The 23,717-nt window shown below is 34.4% G+C and overlaps 4 protein-coding genes and 1 non-coding gene across 10 annotated transcripts; 1 reads left to right on the top strand and 4 right to left on the bottom strand.

Annotated features, from left to right (window-relative positions):
- The first annotated feature begins 9,803 nt into the window (after positions 1–9,803).
- Positions 9,804–10,969, top strand: LOC125188110 (CEN-like protein 1). The gene is made up of 4 exons (XM_048084853.1): positions 9,804–10,088; positions 10,176–10,237; positions 10,319–10,359; positions 10,446–10,969. Exons 1-4 carry the CDS (start codon positions 9,888–9,890, stop codon positions 10,661–10,663), a joined length of 522 nt encoding a protein of 173 aa, XP_047940810.1. The 5' UTR covers positions 9,804–9,887; the 3' UTR covers positions 10,664–10,969.
- A 571-nt stretch (positions 10,970–11,540) lies between these two features.
- Positions 11,541–13,846, bottom strand: LOC125188109 (protein COFACTOR ASSEMBLY OF COMPLEX C SUBUNIT B CCB2, chloroplastic). 3 transcript variants are annotated; one of them, XM_048084851.1, is made up of 6 exons: positions 13,612–13,845; positions 13,410–13,528; positions 13,241–13,312; positions 12,856–12,996; positions 12,633–12,786; positions 11,541–11,883 (listed from the first exon to the last, which is right to left on the bottom strand). In XM_048084851.1, the coding sequence occupies exons 1-6, from the start codon at positions 13,766–13,768 to the stop codon at positions 11,666–11,668; spliced, it is 861 nt and encodes a 286-aa protein (XP_047940808.1). In that variant the 5' UTR covers positions 13,769–13,845; the 3' UTR covers positions 11,541–11,665. The 3 variants fall into 3 exon arrangements, with proteins under 3 accessions (XP_047940808.1, XP_047940807.1, XP_047940809.1); XM_048084850.1 differs by having other exon boundaries at positions 12,853–12,996; positions 13,612–13,843; XM_048084852.1 differs by lacking the exon at positions 11,541–11,883 and adding an exon at positions 12,233–12,415 and having other exon boundaries at positions 12,853–12,996; positions 13,612–13,846.
- Positions 13,847–13,971: 125 nt separating this feature from the next.
- Positions 13,972–15,566, bottom strand: LOC125188108 (protein ROOT PRIMORDIUM DEFECTIVE 1). Its single transcript, XM_048084849.1, has one exon. It carries the CDS (start codon positions 15,503–15,505, stop codon positions 14,234–14,236), a length of 1,272 nt encoding a protein of 423 aa, XP_047940806.1. The 5' UTR covers positions 15,506–15,566; the 3' UTR covers positions 13,972–14,233.
- A 467-nt stretch (positions 15,567–16,033) lies between these two features.
- TRNAV-AAC lies at positions 16,034–16,107 on the bottom strand. Its single transcript has one exon. It is a non-coding gene; the product is annotated as a tRNA-Val (tRNA).
- A 506-nt stretch (positions 16,108–16,613) lies between these two features.
- Positions 16,614–20,979, bottom strand: LOC125186596 (homeobox-leucine zipper protein ANTHOCYANINLESS 2). Of its 4 annotated transcripts, none has more exons than XM_048082989.1 (9): positions 20,889–20,979; positions 19,677–19,891; positions 19,458–19,575; positions 18,663–19,349; positions 18,473–18,574; positions 18,184–18,396; positions 17,680–17,845; positions 17,249–17,604; positions 16,614–17,164 (listed from the first exon to the last, which is right to left on the bottom strand). In XM_048082989.1, exons 2-9 carry the CDS (start codon positions 19,883–19,885, stop codon positions 16,808–16,810), a joined length of 2,208 nt encoding a protein of 735 aa, XP_047938946.1. In that variant the 5' UTR covers positions 19,886–19,891; positions 20,889–20,979; the 3' UTR covers positions 16,614–16,807. The 4 variants fall into 4 exon arrangements, with proteins under 4 accessions (XP_047938946.1, XP_047938947.1, XP_047938945.1 ...); XM_048082990.1 differs by lacking the exon at positions 20,889–20,979 and adding an exon at positions 20,689–20,815; XM_048082988.1 differs by lacking the exon at positions 20,889–20,979 and adding an exon at positions 20,018–20,626.
- Positions 20,980–23,717: the final 2,738 nt, after the last annotated feature.

Below are 23,717 nucleotides of genomic sequence, written 5' to 3'. Positions count from 1 at the left end.
CTAAGAATAAAAAATTTAAATAAATTAAAATTTTGGAAAGGAAAGAAGTAGTATAATAAAAATTACAAAATTCTTAAAATAAAAACTATAAAATCAATTATTATTATTATTATTATTATTATTATTATTATTATTATTATTATTATTATTATTAATTTATTTAATGATATACTGAATGAAGCTTAAAACTCTAATATTTTATATAAGAAAAAAGAAGAAAATAATATAGGATTAGTATTTTTATAAAATGGATTCATAATTTATTCATTAAGTTCAAATCTCATAATTTATTTCCTTAGTTTGGAACATTACGTTGAATAAAACATTTATGAATAAATCTCTCATTTCTCTAATATTCTACTTCTTTAGGTATATATTTTAATTTTAAATCATATTTTCCACATTTATATATATTCCATAATTAAGCTACCACATCCTTATTTAAGATGTAAGGGCAAAAAGGTAGATGTAAAAAAGTGTAGATTAATTAAAAATATAATATAGTATAAGATTACAATTTTAACCTCATTATGGCATTATGGCTCGGAGACATTATGTCTCTAAAACATTTTTCTTAATGTAAATTGGTCACACTGAATATATTTCTTTCTGCTTATTTAAGTATCTTACCGATAAGATATACTGCAATACAGTAATAAAAATATAAAATACTCCCCCTGTCCTATTAAATGCCATATTTTTAATATTTATTAAAAATTAAACTTTTTTTAAAATAAAAATAATATTATTTTTACTTTTTCCTTTATTTTATTTTACTCTTTTTTCATTAATTTTTAAAACAACACTACATAAAATCATTCACCGAAAAATAAATATTTCATGTATTAGGACCAGAGGAGTATATTATAAGAAAGTTAATCATAGATTTAATTATGGTATTTTTGCAATTAATTTTTCAAGCTAAAATGAAGAGAGAATAAGAAAAGAAAATTTAAGAGTCAAAGAGAGAAAGCAAATAAATTTTTTGCTAAAAAAAAATGAAGCAATTAATTTAGGACAGTCCAACAAGAAATATAGAAATAGTTTTAGATGGATGGTTTTTATATATAAATATATTCAATATTCAAGGTGTATATAGTTTATAAAATGTATATACGTGGTATATTATAATTTACGGTACATATCATTTTAATATGTATGTTGATGTTGGTGTATACATGATATACCATAAATTATCTTACATACCGTAATCTTTAGTAAATACCATATAATTACAATAAAATCTTTCAGTAAAGTACCATAAACTCATACTCCCTCCGTCTCAGTTTAATAGTCGCTTTTAGAATTTTCCATATTTGGTCATACAATTTTACCTCATTCTTCATCAAAATTACATAAAAATGTCATTATCTACATTAAAATAAATCAAAACAAAAATCAAAAGTCAAAAGGGATTCACCTTCAACCAACTTCACCATCTCACTTCATTTATTACACATTCTACCATCTCACTTCATTTATTACACACTTCAATTATTTCTTAAAATCCGAGCCATAACAATAAATGACTCCAAATATGGGACGGAGGGAGTAAGTCATAACTACTAAAAATCACAATATATAAAAAATTGATATTTTTATTATTTTCTGTTACGATAAATCGATATACTATCTGTGTTTCGATACTTATCACCCTAACCCTGCCTTAAATAATTTTATGGCTAACCAACCACAACCAGTCCACGGTATTAATTGGTCAAATTTTTAGCACAATATTAAATGCAACATTTAAGACCAGCATATTAGAGAAACACTGTACAAGATAAACAAATTTTAACTCAAATGTTGATTAGCAATAACTTAGACTCATTCTCTGCTATGACTGGTTGCTATATGGAGTATATTTAATTCGTCTTGGTCCGCCCTTAATTATTGGATGATATGTAATTATCCGCAATTAAATCGACGATTAACTTTCTTATATAAAAAATGTGTAGGACTCATGAGGTAATAGTACTAATTTTACTTGCCCATTTTCTTTTGAGTGCAAGATTAGATATTGACTTGAACCTGAACTGTTTGATATCTGGTCCAATTCACTAAATTCTATTACTATTACAAAAGTGTGTAGTTTAAGTGATAAAGTATGATTGATAAAACATTTCAAATCGTCAAATAATGAGTTTGCATTTGCTCAACAATAATTGGTTTGCATGATTCAACCCACACATGATTTAATTCGAATTTATCACCACAAAATTAGGTAGATTATTTATCTTTAATTATATTTCCCTCCTTTAAAAATATGAACTTTTGAATCAACAAAAGTTTTAATACAAAATTAATAAAGTAAAAAAGATAGAAAGAAAAATATGTTATTGGAATATGAGTCCAACCTTATTAAAAAGAAAAATATTTCTTTAAATAATTTTTTTATTTATTTTTATGAGATAGAAAAAAATAGAAAGAATTTTTACTTTCGAGAAAGGAGTGACTACATCAATAATATTTATGTTATCGATCAAATCAAATATGTAGTCAGTGGCGGACGCAGAAATGCACGAGAGTAGGGGCTAAATTCTCAAATTTTACCTTAAAAATAAACTCGCATGTAACTTAGATTATTATATAATAATGTGTATAGAATATGAATAAATTTTAGAACTTTATAGTAGAAAATAATTAAAAGAATGAATTCATTAGAGGCTAAAGCCCCTCTCCCATTAAGTGTAGGTCCGCCAGTGTATGTAGTACATCTTTAATTTTACCTACAACCACACCACAACGAATGTCCCTAATTTATAACCACCTAAATCCAAATTGCTTTCATCTCGTCTGTGCAGTGCAAGCATCATCCCATGCCTTTGTGAAGGCAAACAATTCCCACGTTGGAGAATGAACAAGAGTTGCAAGTATATAAATGAGTTATCTCAACTCTATTAGTATGAGGTCTTTTGGGGAGTACCCCAAGAACAAAACCGTGAGAGCTTTAACCAAAGCGGACAATATCATACTAATGTGGAGTTCGGGTGTGCACCACCGATACCCAACAACCTCCTCGAAGTTCATCTTCTCATGGAGACATAGACAATCAAATTCCAGCCTATTTATTTACCACTCCTTCCATTGTGGTTAATGATACATTTCTTAGTTGTCATGAAATTTTATGAGTTGTTGATTAATGTGTATCAATGAAGAGGGAAAATATGGTGTAAGTATTAAACGTAGGAGAGATAGATAGTTGAATATTTTAATTGGAAAAATAAAATAGTAGTTGAGGGTTTTGATTAATTAGAAATATCAATTATTTTATTATTTTTAAAACTAGAAATTTGTCATCATATTTTGAACAAACTAGAAAGAGTAAAGGCCAAATGTGGTCCCTAACATATGGCCGTTTTATCAATTTGGTCCTTAACATTATCATTTTGATTATTTGGTCCCTCACAAATAAACTCGGACCCGAATCGGTCCTCACTTAACAGAACCGCCAAAATATAGACGGTGATTGCAATTTGACTATATTAAATTACTAATGGTAATTAATTATACTTATTTATAATTCTTAATTCCTATTAAATTACAAATTATTCATTTCATTTTGCAACTAATACTATCTTTTTTCCAATTTTGCTAATAGGAAAAGAATTATAATTAGGTATAATTAATTACCATTAGTAATTTAATATAGTCAAATTGCGGTCATCGTCTATTTTTTGACGGTTCTGTTAAGTGAGGACCGATTCGGGTCCGAGTTTATTTGTGAGGGACCAAATAATAAAAAAGATAATGTTAAGAACTAAATTGATAAAACGGTCATATGTTAGGGACCACATTTGACCTTTACTCAACTAGAAAAGAAAGTGTATCTTTTTAAAATTTCGTTAATTTTGGATTAATATTGTAACAGCAAGGAAAGCTAAATGATTCGTTTATATTGTTACAATAAAAAAATTAAAACCGGCCCAAAAAATATGTGATGGTCGTAAAATTAGTGGATACTAGCTAACCCATAAAAAAAATAAAAATACAATTTTACTTAAATCCGTAATGAGATTATACGAGATAATCGATAATTTTCTTCTAGAGATCATCTAGTTAGCTATACCAAAATTTATATGTCTAAAATTTGAATTCTACCGATACTTGTGCATGCCATACGTTTTTAAGTACAGATTAATTATCATAGATGATTTACACCTATACGCTAATCAGCGGCGATTTGGTTCGTTAGATAAAATAATTATAAAATATAATCAATAATTAAGTTATAAGATTATTTTAATTGAAGATGGTAGTTATGAGTTATGACTAATTATCACATGATTATTCATATAAGATTGAGTCGTGAGATTCAATTTCATGAACTAAACACAATATATATTTAATCTCGAGATATAATCTTACAAACTGAACAACCTCAAACGCTAATTAGTATTGTGCAGCTCAAGTATTACATAGTATGAATTATAATGAATTGAAACGCTCGTACACTTTAAAATTATAATCCATGTATGACAATACAAGCTCTCGAAAAATTAAATGATTTGAGCAGGTGGTCAGACAAACGATAGAACCCATAGCTCAGACGAACTAGGGAACGGTCTTCATGTTTGGCAGCTTTATTTGAGTGGGCTTTCTAGTTTTGTGCGGGTGTTAGTTTGTTTATTCACTTTTGTAGGTTTGTTGTTGGGGGTTTTTGTTGGGCGGCCTTGTCCTTGTCTTTTAATTTAGTTTTGCTCTGGCTGTTTGGCTTTTGATTTTTTTTATTCTCTATAGAAGTTTCTGGCTCGCCTCTCTTTTAGACTTTAAAGCATTTTTATTATGGAAAAATTGTACAATAAACTGGTCCGATGGGTCGACATTTCTTTTCTGTTATTAAGGCGAAGTATAAAAATGAATTTGACAAGCATTGTTTAGTAGTTGGAGAGTAGTAGAAGCCTAGAAGGTCATCAAATTAATTAATGATAATTATATTTAATGACTTTACATATGTAGGGTCTGCATTGTGGTGCTATATTCTTTGGTTTCTTTATGTGCTATAATATTTTTTTCCAATTTAAAATTACTAAACAATGTCAACTTTTTTATTTATCAATTAGACGACGTATACTTGTACATTTCGGTTGCTTCCTGTCTCTCTCATTAACACACGAGTTATTAATACTATGTGATTACCCATTTTAACTTTTGAACTTACATGGATGTATTTGTTTGGCACCCATAAGAGTTCACATGTGGCATTTTTTATGGAATATGCAAATAATATATGCCGCAATCATCGTACGTATTCTCAATTCAGACATCTAAAAATCCATCTATTTTAATTGTCGAACATAAATGAAATTTTCAAATCTCGTTTTTTATTAAGAACTCCATGTCATATGTTGATGACTCGATTTTTAAACATTTGATACTTAATTCAGCTATAATGCTTACTTTGAGCATTTCAATTATCAGTTGTATAACATAACTAAGTACTCCCTTATTTAGGATTTAAAGTCTCATTTTGACTTGATGCAAAACTGAAAAATGTGATGAAAAATGAATAGAAAAAGTTGCTTTCATGTAATCCCACTTTTAAGTACTTCATTCGTATGCAAATAATCGCCTCTTATTTCTTTTCCATTCATTTGCAAATAATTTTCTCATTTATCTTTTAGAGTATCACTTTTAGTTCCACATTCCATTAACGCATGTTACTCACATTTTATTATAAAACTAGAATATATAAAAATAAAATTTTAATTTTGTTTTTATCTATATTAATTTATATTCTTAAAAACCCGAGTCATAGCAAAAGAAAGGATAATCGGGAACAAATGAAATATTTATTTTATAATAAAATGTGATTGTAATTGTGATTATTTAGTAGAGTGTGACGATGTAAGGTCCAACTCACTAGTAAAAACGAATTGGAAATATCTTAAATTGGAAAGAAAGATATTATTTTATGGACGTAAAGAGTAAAATATGGACATCAAATTTTAGGAAAGCCTATAACCTAAATTTCTCAATTGGGCTTTCTAGAACAGGAAATAATTTTTGTGACATCGACGACTTCGCTTTAAATATCGATCAATTTTCCCATTCATTTTGTTGCAAGTGATCAATCCTTTCCGATTTGAGTCTCATCTCTTTTCGGCACATATTGTAAAAAATACTATGAAAAGTGAAATACTTTTCATATAAGAAAGTTGATGAAATTTGAGTCTCATTTATATTTATTAATATTAAATGATATGTGAGTGGAATGAGTTAGTGGAATGTGAGACATCTTAATTATACCATTTACAGTAATAATGAACCAGCACTCCTATCCGCGGAAAGACCAAAATAGAAAAACAAGACTCCTATTTGCGGACAGATGAAGTATTTATTAAATTAAGTTTAGTGAGTGAGAATAAAGTAGGAGAGATAAAGAAATAATAAATGAGAAAAAAAGTAAAGTGTTGTTTTTTTGCTAAAAATTAAATTATTCACTTGAGAGAAGACAACCCAAAATAAAAAGTTGATTAATTGAGATGAGACAAAGAATTTTGAAACGGTATGAGCTTTAATGCACAATTTATAACTTTTGAAACGACACGAGTTTTAATGCACAATTTGTTAGATAAGAGAAAAATATTAGAAAAGTAGTAGTAAAAGTGAAGAAAAGAAAAATGGGTAAAGTAAGATAAAGGAAGAGAAAAAGTAGTGGAAATAGTGTTAGTGGATTGTGGGGTTCACGTCCTAAAATAGACATATTCAAAAGTTTCTAATTTTAGGAGACGACCCAAAATGAAAATAATTTCGATTTTTAATTGAAGGAGGTGGTAGATATTTAAAATGTGTTTACTCCTTCTATATCATGCTACACACACTTTCTTTTCTAGTTGTAAATTAAGAGGATCGAGTAATTAGTGTAATTTAATTAGTATTTTAAGTTTAATAAGAGAATACTTCCCATGTCCGCGAGTAGAAGTTTCGTTTTTTCCATTTTAGTTCGTTCATGAATTGGACTTTCGGTTTATTTTTACAATAAATGGTAATAGGGTCTCACATTCCACTAATGCATTCCAGACACATTTTATTTAAAACTAATATATACAAGTGAGATTTATATTCCACTAACTTATTTTCGTCCACTTTTCTTAACATGTATTAAACTCATGCCGCCAATAAGTGGGACTCCTAATGACGGATGAAGGGAGTGCTTAATAAGGGAACACTTAAATTAACTCTAATATCTTATTTAAATACTACCTTAATTTTTTATTTAAAATAAAAATAGTGCAAGTAGTTCAGAATAAGACGTAAAAGAAAAGTTTTAGTATGGACAGAGATAGTATTACACTAAGTATAAACTTGATATTCATAGTATATTCGTACAAATGGCGTCGAAACTCAAACAATTGTCGGATGTTGAAACTCATTCTCTGAATTATCTTCCCGTAGTGTTAGTTCATCGCCGGATGTGCGGTGGTTGAGTAATTGAGTTGAACAAAGTTAAAACTTACCGGTCATTCGAGTTGACATGTAAAGTGTTTACTAGTTTGTGACACGTTTGTTATTTTATAAGACATGTATTCCTCTAATTTTTTCAACTCACTTTCTTTTACATTTATAAAATTCGTGCCAAGTTAAAGTGAGACTTTAATTCATGGACTGAGGGAGTAATATCGTGATATCGGCATATTTTTTTTACTCAATTACTTTTCAAACAAACATAAATATGGATGATTAATCCATGCACGCACGGGTGTTAATATTTGAGTTCTCTTATAAATTTAATCTTCAAAAATAATTCATGGTGATCTAGTTCAAAGAAATAAGTATATATACAGTAAATGGGAGGAGAAAATTGCTTGTCTGCCAGTCTGAGTATGATGATTTGCTTGTGAAACTAGTGCTAACTGTGAATTAAACTCCCTTGAAAGTAAATACAGTACAAATGATGTGAGGACTTGGTGTGACGATGAAATTTGGGTGATTTTATTTTAAAACTTTGTTTTGCAGGTTAATCAACGAACGGAGATCGATAAATAGCTATATATTCAGAACACCATGGAAGAAACATTGCACCTTCACGAACACAATCTCCATATGCCATTTATTTTTTAAGGAAGACTTAACACTAAATACACGTATGGAGTCACCGAGATTGATGTTGATCGACGTGTGCTATTTAAGGAGGAATTGAAAACTATCGGACATATCAGATTTGCCGCTAAAGACATGAGGTTTGGAACTAAAAAAGATGGATTAAAAGAAACCACCCGCAAAAGTCATGCAAATCAATGACGATATTCAACTATCCTTTATTCTTAACTAAGTCAAATATTTTGTTTCGTATGAGGCTTCTATAGATTTATGAAGTCTAACTGTATTCAGGTGTTAATAAATTTATCACGAATTTTAGAAAAGATAGAAAGATATTTCCATAACTTTATTGTAAGTCCAAACTCAAAGGACCTTCTATCCTACAAAATCCAAATAAAAAGTTGTTAATAGGAAAAATTAAAGAGAGAAACAATGTCCTACTTTTTATGATTATATAGTATAGGGGAGTGATCAATTGCTAACTAATTACCGATCTATATTTTTATAAATTTTTTGGAATGTTTTACTGTCAGACAGATCAATATTCATATTCCAGTGATATATATATTTATAATTTTATTGGCACTTATAATATTAAATTGCGGATTTGAATACACATGATAAGCCAACGTTGCACAACACAATGTTCTTCCTTATGGAGTAATTTAATTGAATCGAATTTAGGCCTGAATAATGTCACATACATTTTTCCTGATAAAACAGGCTCACAAAATATACTACCCTTATTCATTACGCACATTCACGAAAACAAAACAAAAAAAATGAAAAATATATAATGCCTATTTCTATTTGTACTACAAAATCCATGGTAAAAGTAAATATTTTCCATAAACAGAGATATATACAATATATATGCATAAAAAAATAATCCAAAGGTCGGTTCCATTGCACATCAAAACATACTGTTCAAAGAATAAATTAACAATATACATCTCCACAAGTGGAAACCACATGATTGAAAACCACATGCTCTATTTGATATTTAATTGATCAAAGAATTTCCATAAAATGTATTTTCATTCCATTTCAGGCAAAGCATCCTTGCAAAGATAAGACACTTCTAATCCCTTTTCTTGGAATTAATACACGTCCCAACCTTCGATGATAAGATTTAATTTTATTTTTCCCCTTCTCATGTGTATTGTATTTAGAGAAGCACCTCAAAAGTTGAATTCCCATTTGCTCAAGATATTATATTCTAGTGCCAGAAATTTTATTCCAGATTCTCCTCCAGCCAATCAATTAGTGACATTTAATATTTTATTAGATTGCTTCAGAAGTGGCAAACTCCAAATTTTAATAGGAAGGTCAAAATATCACTTGCAACAAATCAATAGATGTCACCACTTGGACTACTCAATCACAGGAGCCTATGAAAAATCAAGATTTTGTCACATTGAGTTTGAGTAATAATTAGGCAATCTCTATTCAACTTGTATCCACAATTCTTTGTAAACAGAAAAATCAAAGTAAAAACTGTTGATGGAATAGAGAGGTGATAAAGAAATTTGTGAATTAATAAAATATCTTAGAAGTGGAAAAATTGAAGAAATGGTCTATTGCATCTGACCCCATCTCCTAAATTTGATTGATTGGCATCTTAGTAGCAAAGTTCTTTCAGACATGTTTTGTTCAGCACATAGACACCTTTTTTGTTTGCATGCAGAGATTCCTATGAATTATTTCAACTTCAAATTTTAGCCCTCCACTCCACTATAAAAAGGCCCCTCACAACTTCAACATCCCTCACAACACCAACAACAACAAAAAACAAAAAACAAACAACAAACTTAGCTTCAGCTACATTTCTGAATTCTTGCATAATGTCGAGGTTGCTGGATTCTCTCTCGGTAGGAAGAGTCGTGGGGGAAGTCGTGGACAGCTTCGTATCTTGTGTGAAGCTGATTGTAACATACAACAGCAACAAGCAAGTCTGCAATGGCCATGAGCTCATGCCCTCTGTCATTGTGTCCAAGCCACGAGTCGATATTGGTGGAGAAGACATGAGGGCTGCTTACACTCTTGTATACCACCAATACCATTACATATCATCACACTTTCTGTGTGTTTGTTTCTCACATTTTTATGTATGTTTGCTTGGGTTTTTGTAGGTCATGACTGATCCTGATGTTCCAGGCCCTAGTGATCCATACATGAGGGAACATCTCCACTGGTTAATATCATTTTTATTTGTCAACTCTTTTATGTTTAATAAAGAATATTTACATATTATGATTTCATTTTCCTTTTTCAGGATAGTTACAGATATACCAGGCACTACTGATGCATCTTTTGGTATGAATCAATCTCAAACCTCAAACTGACTTCATTTTTGTAGCATAAAAAAGTTGCATTTTCAAGATTTGTTAATTTGTTACCAGGGAGAGAGATTGTGAACTATGAGGCTCCAAGGCCAGTAATCGGCATCCATCGCTATGTGTTTGTGTTGTTCAAGCAGAGAGGCAGACACACTGTGAGGCCGCCGGCTTCAAGAGATTACTTCAACACAAGAGGATTTGCAGAAGAGAATGGCTTAGGATTGCCTGTTGCTGCTGTCTATTTCAATGCACAAAGAGAGACTGCTTGCAGAAGAAGATGAACCTTAAATCCATCAATAAACAATCATGGATCAATAACTGTTATTCTCTATTCTTAAATAGTACACACCCATGTTCTGCTTTTACTATATTTTCATGATTTCTGACAATTAAACTAAAAATAAAACCTTTTTGACAAGGTTAGTTGGTCCCCACCACTTTTTTGATGTGTTTAAGGTTTCTGTTAATCTCATAAGGAGAAGATACACTTGTACAAGATTTATAGTATGTTGTTGTGTAGTGTGGTCCCCCTCATTTCATGACTCACTACTAATGATCTACTAAATGCTATCACTGTTTTGCTTGTCTTTGTTGCTTCTACTAATTCAAAACTCTTTTTACTTTCTTCACATATGACGTGTCATTCTTTCACTCGCCATGTGTATTAACATTTGAAATTTAATGAAACAAGAATTTCTGCCAAAAAGCAATGAAACCACTCTGCTGCTACAATCATACCATTCACCATTTCTTGACATACAGATTTTTTTCAAGCTCCTGTGTTTCGAAATCAGCCATCTGGTCGAGCTTCGATCTCCGTTTGGTACAGTAGGGTCTGCGGCTCAAATTAAAGGCATGAAACAAGTTGACGGTAAAGTAGAAATTGGAAACCGCTGCACATTTTTGCTTGCTTCAGATCTTAGTAAAATATTATTGATCTGAGCATTTCACTGATGCTGCAGCTTCTCCTACAACATCTTCATGTGCTCGTTCTTGGGTATCGTTTTCTCCTCGTTGAAAATACTTAATCTGCCAGGAGCTTCAGATTCCCGGTGGCAACTACTCGGTTCGTTTGTAACGGATAAGAAAATACTTAACCTTTAAGCCATATATCCCTCCTTGGAGTGAAAGGGTGAAATTGTTTTTTACTAATAAGGATGGAAGAGAATTAAGGAATTTAAATGATGGGCATATTCTTATGCATTACAACCAAAGTGAACAGAATACAAACTACCTACTTATGCAATCTTGAACATATAAGTTATAGGATAATAATCTAGATTCTACAAATATGAAGATAGAACTATACCACTAAATTTGCTGGCGATGGAAGCTATCCATGCTATGTCTTTCTCAGTAAATGCATAGTCGACTCCAGAAGCCAACAGGACGAAGCCCATCCTCGCCTCTGTTTGGCTCGAGCTTAATTGACGAGCTTCTCGGATAGGTTGCACAAGGAGAGACCTAGTACCCACAGGAACCATCTCCTTCAGCTCCGAATCTGGATTTGCAGGCATGTCATAAATGTAACTCACTTGACCATTTGTAAACCAGATTCAATGAAGATAAAAATCTCGTATATAGAATAAAAATGAACATGTTTAACTGTCCCTATAATTATTATTATTGTTCTTTTATTTTTGAGATTCTCATGGACTGAATGAATATTCAGAGAAGCTCTATCTACATATCATAATAAACATTTCAATTCAATGTTTCTCAGCTTATAACAAATTGAAAGGCGGCTAAGAAAGATGATAACAGTAACCTTGAGTCCTTGACATGACAATGTCTCAATAGGTGCTCGTCACAGATTAATAATGATACAAAAAACTGCGAGAAATTTTATTTGTTACTTGGTCTTAAATGTGTAATGGGATTCACAACCTAAGATTATTGAATAGTACTGTATAAAAGTAAAAAAGAAATAATTTCGATAACAGATAAAATTCTTCATAAGGTCGCCATGAATGCACAGAATCCACAAATGTTTTGCCCCAGATATATGGTAAGGATGTTGAAGAGCGAACTCCCTACTCAAACATCGAAATAAGTGAAACATTGAGTTAATCATCTGGTAACTGTGTTCAATGTGAACTCATTTGGCCTAACAATACTTCAATAGAATTCCTTGAAATTAGACAGGTGAAATCCCTGGCAACCACTTAACCCTTTTACCGAATATTCATGAGTACTACCTTTTCATGTACCAAATGCAGCAATACGAAACCAAAGAAACTAAACTTGTACCTGCTGACTGTTGGAGATACATGACATCCTTTAACTCGGACAACCCAATCTTTTGTGTCTGCTTCCGGAACCAATCAGGGATGCTTTCTTTTGGCATAAACTTAGGCACACTCCAATAACCACGCACACATAAAGCATCTTCAACTGAAATGAGCTACAACAATTATAGAGTTAGGACCCTTAGAAAAGAAGGCGCATAGTCAAGGGCTTGAAAGCACACCACCGATATTGAGTTTGTATTACGCAAGAGGACATATGTTCCCCAAGCCAAATCTTCCCTCAATCCAGGAGCGATATCCCGTGACATGGCAAAGATTTGGTCCACACCCTCAGGTATGCTTTTTTGAGTAATTGGAGAAGCCCCCTGCATAGCCAAGCTTACACTAGAGCATTATAAATGAGTTCATCGCACTCACAACCACTTCTCTTCATAGATAAGCAAAGTTCCATAAACAATAAAGCAAAAATACAGCACTCCAAACACCTAGTACTTATCAAACAGGATACTAACAAGTGCATATAGCAAAACTATGGCCACTGCGTAGAATTTGCTCATTTCAGACCCAACAAACTCAAAACCAAAAATTCGCAAGTAAACAAAGTGATACCTTGAGAAATCTTCCGAGGTAAGGGACAAGTGCAGAAAATGATGCAAGAGAAAGTCCTAATGCCTCCGTTCTCTACAAAATACCCAAGAAAAGGGAACACGCATTATTAAACCATATAATTACCATGAAAATAAATTGGGGAAAAAAACAAGAAAACAGATTTATTTACAAGTTGAGCTGAAGTGATGGATGAAGAATCGGAGCCCAGAAAATGATTCACCGCTAGAAGCGCCCCAAATCCATATCCAATGTATCTGGGCAGGTAAGATTCATCCAATCCAGGTATTCCTTGAAAATAAAACAATAGGAAAATACAATAAAAGAAATGAAGAAAATTGCGAGCGGAAGAGGGAATGGTCATAATTATATACCAAGCGTGAAGCGAAGAACTGAGAGATTAGGCTGCTGTTGATTCTGGGAGCAGCAGATTGATGATGATGGGGTTAAATTTGAAGGGTAATTGCGTTTGTGAATGGCGCCAGAAGTTAACGGATTCAGAGAGAGGGCGGAAGTAGCGCTGCTACTCATTTTTTCGCTTCTGCTGTTTTAGATGAGAGCAATACTTTTGGAAGGATAATTCTTTTATTCACTCAACGGTTAACTGCAATACCACTTCACTATATAATAAATAAAATACTACAGTACAAAAATTAAGGATATATTTTTTGGCGGTAAAAAAATAATAATCATTTTGATGTTATATTTCTGCAGAAAGACAGGTTCCAAGTAAATAGATATATATACTTCCTTTTATTGATATCCTTAAATACAAAAATCTCTTCTTATCAATTAGTATATCTATGTTTCCCTTACATAGGATTCACATAAAAGTGAAGGATTTTAAGGGTTCACAATCTTAGCTAAGTCAATTGATGAGTAGGATTCTCATTACACCGTAATGACTTGGGTTCACATTCCCAGCCACTGTCATTGCCATCCAAATTAGAGTCAAGATTTCAAAATCCAGGTTTCCCTATAAGATGTTTACTCTGATTAGCAAGATTCATCTATATCACTTCCACTGCAGCTCTCATCCTCATCTGAGTAAGCATCCACCACATCATCCAAATCCCTCCCGACATCCCTCGTATGATCATCCAGCCCGTCCCTCCTATAGCTCGCCAACTCAGGCTCCATCCGGGCTTTCCTCGGGCTGACAAGCACGAGCTCAGCCAGCTTCCTCCTCGCAAGATACAGCTCATTCGGCTCCACCAGCTCCCCTTTCCTATACGCCTCCTTCAGAAACACCGTGTGCAGCTTCCCGTGGTTCCCTCTCGTCGACAGGTAGAAGATCCCCTGCTGTTGCAGCACAAACTCCTTCAGCTTCTTCGGCAAGTCCATGATCATCCTAAAATGGGCTATCCTCTCCAACGTCATCTTCTTCTCCACCGTCAGCGCCAGCAGCTCGTGGATCATCGCCACCGCCCTCTTCTCCATCCTCCGCTGCGCCTCCAGCGACCGCAGGTCGTACCCCGACACATCCTCGTAAGGCGACCAATACGGCAGCCTCTGCCATTTCCACATCGCGATCTTGTAATACTTCCCGATTTTGAACCCCGGGGGGAAATTCACAAGGAACGAGAACCGGATTTCCTCGGCGTCCGCCCCTTTCTCTCGATATTCCCTTTCCCTCACTCGCTCAATTTCACAAACACTTAGAGTGCAATCCTTCTCCACCAGCTCAATGTACTTATTCCTAGTCTCATCAGCATCAAACAAACGGAAAAATTGGGGGTGATTTAAAATAACCGACGATTCGAAATCATCCGGCAATCCAAACTCCTTCCGCGCAATGCGGATGTGCTCCAGCCTGACGCGGCCTGTGTTCGACAGCATGAGAAGCTTCCTGATCCGGGTGACTGCATCGGGTATCTGGCGGTGGAGGGCGGCTTTTTCGAGCTCGATCTGCGCGGCGGCTTTGCGGGTGAGGCGGCAGTAGAGGATCCGCTGGACCGGGTGCTCGAACACCTCGAAGACGTGGGGGAATTTGAGGACGAAGCGGCCGGATTCGAACTGCTTGAATCCGATTCGGCGGGAGATGCTGTCGAGGCGGGAGACGGAGATGATGGCGTTGGGCTGCGAGAGAATGAGGTCTTGGAATTTGAGGACTTTGCGGACTTTTTTCTGGATCTCCATATAGTCATCGTAGGCGTGGTCACGAACTCGCACTTGTTTTCTGGGGATGGAGGTCGACTGCGAAAATAATCGGGACGCCGTCGTCTTCGAGGTGAGCTGCTTCACAGATTGCCAAATTATGGATCGCATTTTAGGGATTAGGGTTTTGAGAGAGGTCGGAAATTCCTTGTATCTGCTGCGGCACTCTATGCTGTATGCTATGTACAAAACGCAAAGTTTTACATATTAAACGACGTTTATTCTATTATGAAACAACTTTTATTTACTGAACTCCAGTTAAGGAAAAATAAGTCTACAAAATTAATTAAGAACGTAAAATTTAGTACGGAGTATAATAATAAAAATTCTAATAATAATGAGAAAAGGAGTCGATTGCATTTTTTCGTATACCAAGATAAAATGCAAATGAATTAAAAGTAATAGGTTTACATAAGAAATACTAAATTTAATTATTAAAATGACAAGAATTCAATACATACTACTGAAACTCAATGAAAATATCAACTCTAAAAAATGATTGAGAATATATATTAAACGTAAAATATAACAAAAAAATACTACTCCATGAATGAGAGAAGGATTAAATAGCATTTTTTTTTTGTATACCATGACAAAATAATCTATAAACAAAAGAAAAACAAAATAAGAAAAACTTAATGGCGTCGCCCGGACTCGAACCGGAGACCTTCAGTGTGTTAGACTGACGTGATAACCAACTACACCACGACACCAGGTAGATTCGTAATCTGAGATACAATTAAATAAGAGAGTTTGATTATGAACTTTGAAGGTGGATGTCGCCCTCACATATTATTAATTGAGTTTCAAAACGTCATTTTATTACCGAATTAGGTTGAGAAAGTGAAATAAGCTTAGTGGAAAACGATTTTATATGTGACCGGACTTCTTGATTACTTTTTTTTTCCTTAATTCACCTATTGATTAATTTTTATGCTAAATGATACGAACTTTAAAGGTTGAGACGCCAAAGATTTAAAGTTTCTCCACATTCAAATTCAAAGGTATGGATTGATCCTCTAACCATATGGTGCAAGTATATTTGTTGTTTTGTTTATATACTTAACATTGGATAATTTGCTTAAAACTTGGTTCATCCGAAGTGACTCAAATTCATTCTGATTAACAAACAAGCCAACCTTTTACGATACGTGCTTCCCTCCCTCCATTACGAAACACCTATTCTGACATCTTTAAGCATATAAAAGACGCTCGAATATGCACAAATTTAAGATAGAGAAATAAATCTATTGGCAAAAGACACACAATACCTTGTTCTCCAAAAAAAATTAAGATGATACTCCGTAAATACAAAGAGGCAGTCTGTTTGAGTCAATACTCGAACCACAACCCCACTAATTCTCGACCACATAGGTTCGTTCTTGACTCAAATTCATGCCCCATTACACCAAATCAGTTGCACTGCAGCCCGCCTTTGATACCCTGGTGCGTTCGAGCGATGAGCGACTTCACCGTGTTCACCGACTCCACCGTCAGCTGCGCCGCGGGCAGGTTGCTTACCAGTATCTGGAACCCGATGCTCAGCAGCGACCCTCCCCCGCCACTGTTCCCGCTCTCCGGGAAACAATCCGGAAATATCGCAAATCCCGAGGGCAGGATAGGCACCCCAGCAGGGTCCCCACCGCTCATCACCACGTCCATTTCTGCAGCCGGGACAGCAGCATGAACCACCACCGCTCCCAACGAGTCTCCGCTCGTTTCTTGCAAGATCAGCACGTTGCTCTGGTTCGCGTCTGCGCTAGCAGCAGCCTGGACATAAACACAAGACGAAATGAATATTAAACAGAACGACAAGTGGCTCGGGATTTATTTTTATTTTTTTCGCAAACTCACGCTTGTTTGGAGAATGGAGATGTAGTTGTCGGGATTGTGGCCCTTGGGGAGACGGAGCATGGATCGCATGGGGCCGTCTTGGGATAAAACATCCCAGTGGCTCCTGGTTTTCTCATCCTGTAAGAAGTCGAGCAAGTGCTGTGGCGACACGGGCATCCACTCGGTCGTTGAAGCGCTCAATATGACGCCAGGTGGCGCACCACTATTACCAGAGCTCTTCCGCGTCATCAGCTTGGTGTTGTCCGCATCCTGGACTACCTCCCACTCGTCTACAGTTGAACAGATGCCAGAACAGAAGGCACGCGTCATTCGTTGCGCCAGCTTTACGATGCCCTTTTTGCCACTAGGAGGGACTACTGCAAATAAAAACATGGGGAGAGATGTGAGCATCCACTTCTTGTTCCCTCGGAAAACATCTATCAAAGTCGTACCCGAATTATCGCCACCAGACGACATGATGGAAGCAAAAAGTTCGCATTGCCTATGCAGATTGGACAGCCACTTTTGGGCACCAAAGGCGATCCCGGACCTCAGTAATGGCCGGTACAGTTGATGGGTGATGCGCTCGTCATATTCAGTGTGCTCGATCCACGTCACCTGAATTAGCATTTTGCAAATTAAGAATACATTTTTTCCTTATATTGTAGAGGAAACCAATGCCCAAAGGAGATTCCACAAATCTCAGAAAACATAGCTATGTAAATCAGTTGGTTTGTAGTTCCATAAAACCGATATTCGCATCCTTAATTATAGTGCACTTCATCTATATTTATTCATTAACTGAAAACAAACAAGTAATATGCAGTGTGCCCGGACCTTATTTAAAAAGGTCTATCACAGAGAGTCATAGATATTAGTCAGAAAAAATCAGATCCGGAAGCAAGTCATCGTACTCAAACAACTATATATAGTATAGTAGTGAAAGTATGGAATACCTTGGAATAGCCATTTGGCGTATCTTGCACAATGCAACCGGAAGGGAGTCTGCGGCAATGGACAGGGACATTTCCAGTTATAGCGTGCAGTAAAGAATCAACAGAGATGTCAACCACAGCCCACATGTCCTCTCCATGCTGCTTGCAGAAACGAATGAGCTTCACTTGGCGGACAGGAACCAAAGGTGAGGGAATTTGGAACTCGGCTTGCATCTGGAAAACAAACATATATGTTATATTTCTTTTTCCCAATTTGTTTTGCTGGACAGGTAAGGTAAGAATAACAAACCAGTTGCAGCATTCCATTTTTACTTCCAGCCATCCCAGGAGAAATTATGTCAAGAATCGAGGCACTCCCGATGTTCCATGGAAACAATTCTGTCCACTGCTTCTGCACATGGTTAAGCATAGGAAGTAATTAATAAGTAAACATTACTAGGAAAATAGAATGAGACGGCATCAATAACTAAAGAAATTACCGGGTCCATCAATGCCTCCACAAGTTGCATGCTGTTGATCATCACATTACAAGTAGCTCTTGTTGCTTCAGTTACAAAATGGTTGGGCTTTACACCAATGCAAGGAGAAAACATCTTAGAGTACTCCTCAAGATTCAGAGATTCACCATTTCCTTCCAAGCTTCGGAACCAAAGAGGGCTGTCGAGCTGGGCTAACTTTATCAGCTCATTAATCCCAGCCATCGCGAGCTCTACAAATAACGATTTATCGAAAGGAGCACTTGAGTTCACCATATTCATGGGAGGTCCATTAGGTGGCATGATGGGGAAAGAGTTTGACATCCTATTGCCAAAATCAAGTCCTAAAGGAATCCCAGTCCCAGCATCCATAGAGTTCATCCCAACAAATCCATTTCTGCCAACTGAGAGATCCAAACTTGAGTTGCTCATTAATGGCGGCGGCATGGAACCATTAGTCCTTCCCAAGAACTTGTCTCCTAGGTGGTGCAGTCGGCTGAGTTCGTCCTTCAACCTTGCATTCTCGATCATAAGATGGTGCTGCTCGATAGGTACGTCTCCAAGAATGGCCGGACTGCCACAGTTCTCACACATCGGGCTTCTCATGGCTTCTTTCATGGCTATGTTCTCGATCCGGAGCTTGTCATTTTCTTGTTTCAGAATTGAATTCTCATGCCGCTCCAATTGAGTCTTAATAATCACAGTTATATCAGTAATGCACATCACTAAGCGATTCTAATAATAACAACCGACATGCTTAGCATCGAAAAAAAAGTTGAACATTGGCAAATTAATTACCTTCATTTGTGTTCTTCTGTTCTGAAACCAAAACTTGACCTGCCTGCCCTCCAAACTGAGTCTCTTCCCGAGCTCTAATCTCGCTTTCTCATCGGGATGTGGATTATCCTTAAAAGAACTATAAGTACAAATCATTTGGAAATTACTAAAACTTTGTATCATCCATATACTTGCTATATAATTCAAAACAAACAATTAGAAAAAGCGAGCTAAGCTTACGCTTCGAGTTCTTGAATTTGGAATGCAGTGTGTCTATGGTATTTTTTCCTTTTGGAAGCTTTATTATGAGTAGGATTGTCATCGTCACCCGATGCGCCTTCAAAGTTGTCGCTGCCGGATCTACTCTCGAGCTCGTCCTCCCTCATTCTGCCGATCAAACCACCCTCATGACTCTCCCCCAACAAGCCCATCCCCCCAAGATTCTCCATCTTGGGCTGCCTCCACAATAAGCATAAACACATCACAACATTAATGAAGTGCAAAAATAAGCATCTTAAACATAAAAATTGATTCTTTCACACACAGACAAACAAACACATTGGGAGAGAAAGAGTGCATACAAGGGCAAGAGAGAGGGGAGGAGAGGAAAACATTTGCATAGAATTTGCAGCAGTTGACATAACATTGTATGAAAATAAGCCATCAGCAACCATATTCTCTCCACTACTCTTACTAGGAAATCCCCCAAAGCTCATCACTACTAAAAATTTGAAAAAAAATGTTTCTCTCACATACCCTCCTCTCCACCATAAATGAGTTTATGAGCAGTAAATAGTTATTATAAGACACGCAAAAATCTAACTCCTCAGCACCACAAGCATTCAGTGTTTGCCTACTGAATGAGATGAACTTATTCACCAACCAAAACCCCAGAAAATTTAAGAACACCTAAACGGGGTTGGTAGATGACAACGGAGCTTCCTCACACACATAAAGATCAAAACTTTATCTTGAAACCCTAATCAACTTCACAATTTCTAGGTTTTTGACTATCTAAATACAGACGAAAGCGAAGTATCAAGGGCCCTCATTTCATTTCACATTTAAAAAATACGGCAGACTTTTCCAATCGAATCTATAATATAAACCCCTTTATCTTTCTTATTTCTAATCAAGCACCACTTTATGAAAAAGCTTTTTCTTTTTTCCCCGATTCTGAAATCTGAAATCTTGGGGGCGAAGTATATTGAACAAGACAAGAAAAGAGAAAAAGTACACATAAAAAGACAACCTTTTTGGTAGTGTGAAAACTCCAAACAAGAGAAAAAAAGTCCAATCGAATGCGACTTTCACAGTAGAAGCAAAACAAAGCAATATCAAAAACTATAAAAAAACCAGAAAAATACAAATTCTCAGAATCGCTTATTCCTCGAATTGAATAATTTATGTCGATTTAAAAATGGTTTCTTGGCAGGTTGAGAGCTGACTTACAGTCACAGAAGTCGCACAACTTAGTCAATCAACTATTTCTCTCTCTACTTTTTTTTCTTACATACACATATGTGAGTTGTATATATATATATATATGCTGCCCTTCCCAAGATTGAATTGAATCTGTTGGAGAAATCCAAACACGGTCGCAGAGGAAAAATAGAATTTTTTTAGTAGAATTAAAGAACGAGAGAAAGGGCCTTGAGATTGAAATTTTGGTATACTGAATAATTGGAAAATAAATTGGGAAAATAAATTGGGAAAATAAAAGGAAATGAATTTAAAATAAGGCAAGATTTCGAGATGGGGCGGGGTGGGGTCCATCTATTACCAATGTACGTGTGGAGTGTCTGAAATTATCTCCCCCACGCGCTCCATTTGGCCCGTGCGATACCACTCTTGATAAATTCATAGTATTTCGGCTTAAAATATATCGCCTACATGCATAGAATTGGGGAATAAATGAGTGAATTTGGAGTGTAAAGATTTAGCCGTTTTTGCATCTTGGATAAACAAGGACATGATGTTTTGGGATATTCCTTTTTTTTGAATGCATTGGATGTTTATTAGGAGTAACGTAGATCTTGATATCATAATTTAGGAAATGAAATTATGATTACAATTTATTGTTATCTGTTTGCAATTATTTTGCATATCTACTCATATTTCATTTTTTAAAACCGATATGCCCCTTTTCCATCTCATACACAAAAAGTACTACACGACACTGAAATCTCAACATTTTTAAATATAATTTTTTCTAATTATATGGAGTATATATTAAGGATAATTATAATTTAAATTCTAAATATTACTAATATTTTAACAGATATTGTCATGAAATATATACTATCTGGCTACGGAATTCACAAGGTATCACAAAACTTAAAATTGTCTTTGATGGTAATTTAGGCAACAGTTTTGCATCCATATGTCATTATGTAAAAAAGAAACAGCACAAAAATCTCATTTTTATAAGTATTTATAATATACTATTACTAATGACGTTTTTTCCTTAATTTTCATGTACTCAAATTGTAATTATAGTCAAAGCTCATTGATGCTCAACTTATTCCCTTTGTAATTCAGATGTATAATGCATCCCTTTCTTACCTTTTTTTTTGAAAATGCAGTGATAATAGTTATTGTTATTTGCCCATCATACAACAAAACTATAGCAGTGATCTGCGCATTTTGCTTCTTGGACCTTTTCCCACATAAATTCATTTTTCTTACCTCAATCAAAGTTATAAATAAAAGACATTCTACTAGAATAAAGATTCTAAGATAAAAAAAATCGGTGTTTAATTTTTCAAAAGGTAATAAGAAATACAATATGGATATGCGGAAATTGAATCTTAGTTAATTTGATCATCAATATTAAAAACGTTATAAGATACTTATGTTAATTGCAAACTTACTAGTACATTGCTATAATGCATCTCCTATCGAAAATGCCCAAATACATGTTAGTTTAGAAATTTAATTACTCTGGAAATGAGAATTGGATTCTTTGGATTTTTCAACACCAATTAAATTGAGGTCATTTGTTAAAAAAAATGGAAAATTGTCATAATGTTATTTTTCTTTTCTGGGTGTGCTTCCAATCTAATGTGTTAGGCCATCAAGTCATCAACACGTATTCCTAACTCCTAACTTCTAACTTCCAATCTGCATAGCAAAAAGGAAAATCTCAATTTCAATGACTCAAGACTTTTGTGTCATTTAAGGAATCAATTACTTAGAAAACATATATACATGCATTCATAGTTTTTGTATAAATCCATATTTACGTAGATCAATATTCACTCCTAAGGGCAGCCAGTCATATCTTGAATATTTTTTCTTAAATCAACGGATCAAAGTTCCGACATATTCTGAAATTCTACTTCAACTTTGTTGAACTAACCAATCATTAAGTTCTAATTCGATCTTAATGAATGCTCTTAGAAATACATAGTATTAAATATAAGAAATATTCTATTTCTAAAATATGTTTTCAAATTTATTAAAATATGTTTTATTTTTAGTTTATTTATATAAACTTAAAAGTAGTATTTAATCATATTTGAGTTTATACATATGTACTATCTTAAAATTATCATTAATAAATGTCTGAAATCCGAACATTTGGAGTTAAGAGTGAAAATTTATAACCCGATAAAATCACAAATCTAATTAGCTCATACTCAATTAATCCGCAACCCGAGGGGGTTGGTCCGAAATTCGTTTGGCTGATCCAATTGACATCCTTGCATATATTAAAAGACGTGTAATGTATAGGTTAAACCAAAGTCTTGTGTTTCTAACATGTATTGTCCTCCAACAAGAATCTGAGCAATATTAAACTAATAAGTAATAAACAAGAACAAAGTTTTTTCAACAAAAATCGACACTGCCCATTTGCTATAGATATATTCTAAGTTTCCAACACAACAAACGTCAGAAAAAGAAATAGATAAAATTAAGTAAGAGTATGTATACAAAACTAAAAAATAAACTGAAGTAAATTACTCACCAAATGTTTGCAACTGGATTAATATAGTAATTAGTAGGAATGAGCCAATGTGTTTTAAAACATCAATGAAATAATCAGTTAATTTCGATTTTACCTGAGTAATGATTTCTCTCGAGTGCTAAGAAATGGTATCGAATCAATAACAGTAATACAACAAACAAATGCAAATACGAATTAACTAATTAAATGCGTAATTGGCATTTCTCAACATCAAATATAGCCTGAACAAGATTATAATTATGTATAAATTCGTTCATATTGATATGCAGATCCCATATTTTAAAAAATAAATAATCTATTAGACTTTCCGT

Source organism: Salvia hispanica, chromosome 5 (genome assembly GCF_023119035.1).
Source record: "Salvia hispanica cultivar TCC Black 2014 chromosome 5, UniMelb_Shisp_WGS_1.0, whole genome shotgun sequence".
Lineage (NCBI taxonomy): Eukaryota > Viridiplantae > Streptophyta > Magnoliopsida > Lamiales > Lamiaceae > Salvia > Salvia hispanica.
Note: the sequence above shows the minus strand (reverse complement) of the source record. Positions and strands in the feature narration are given on the sequence as shown.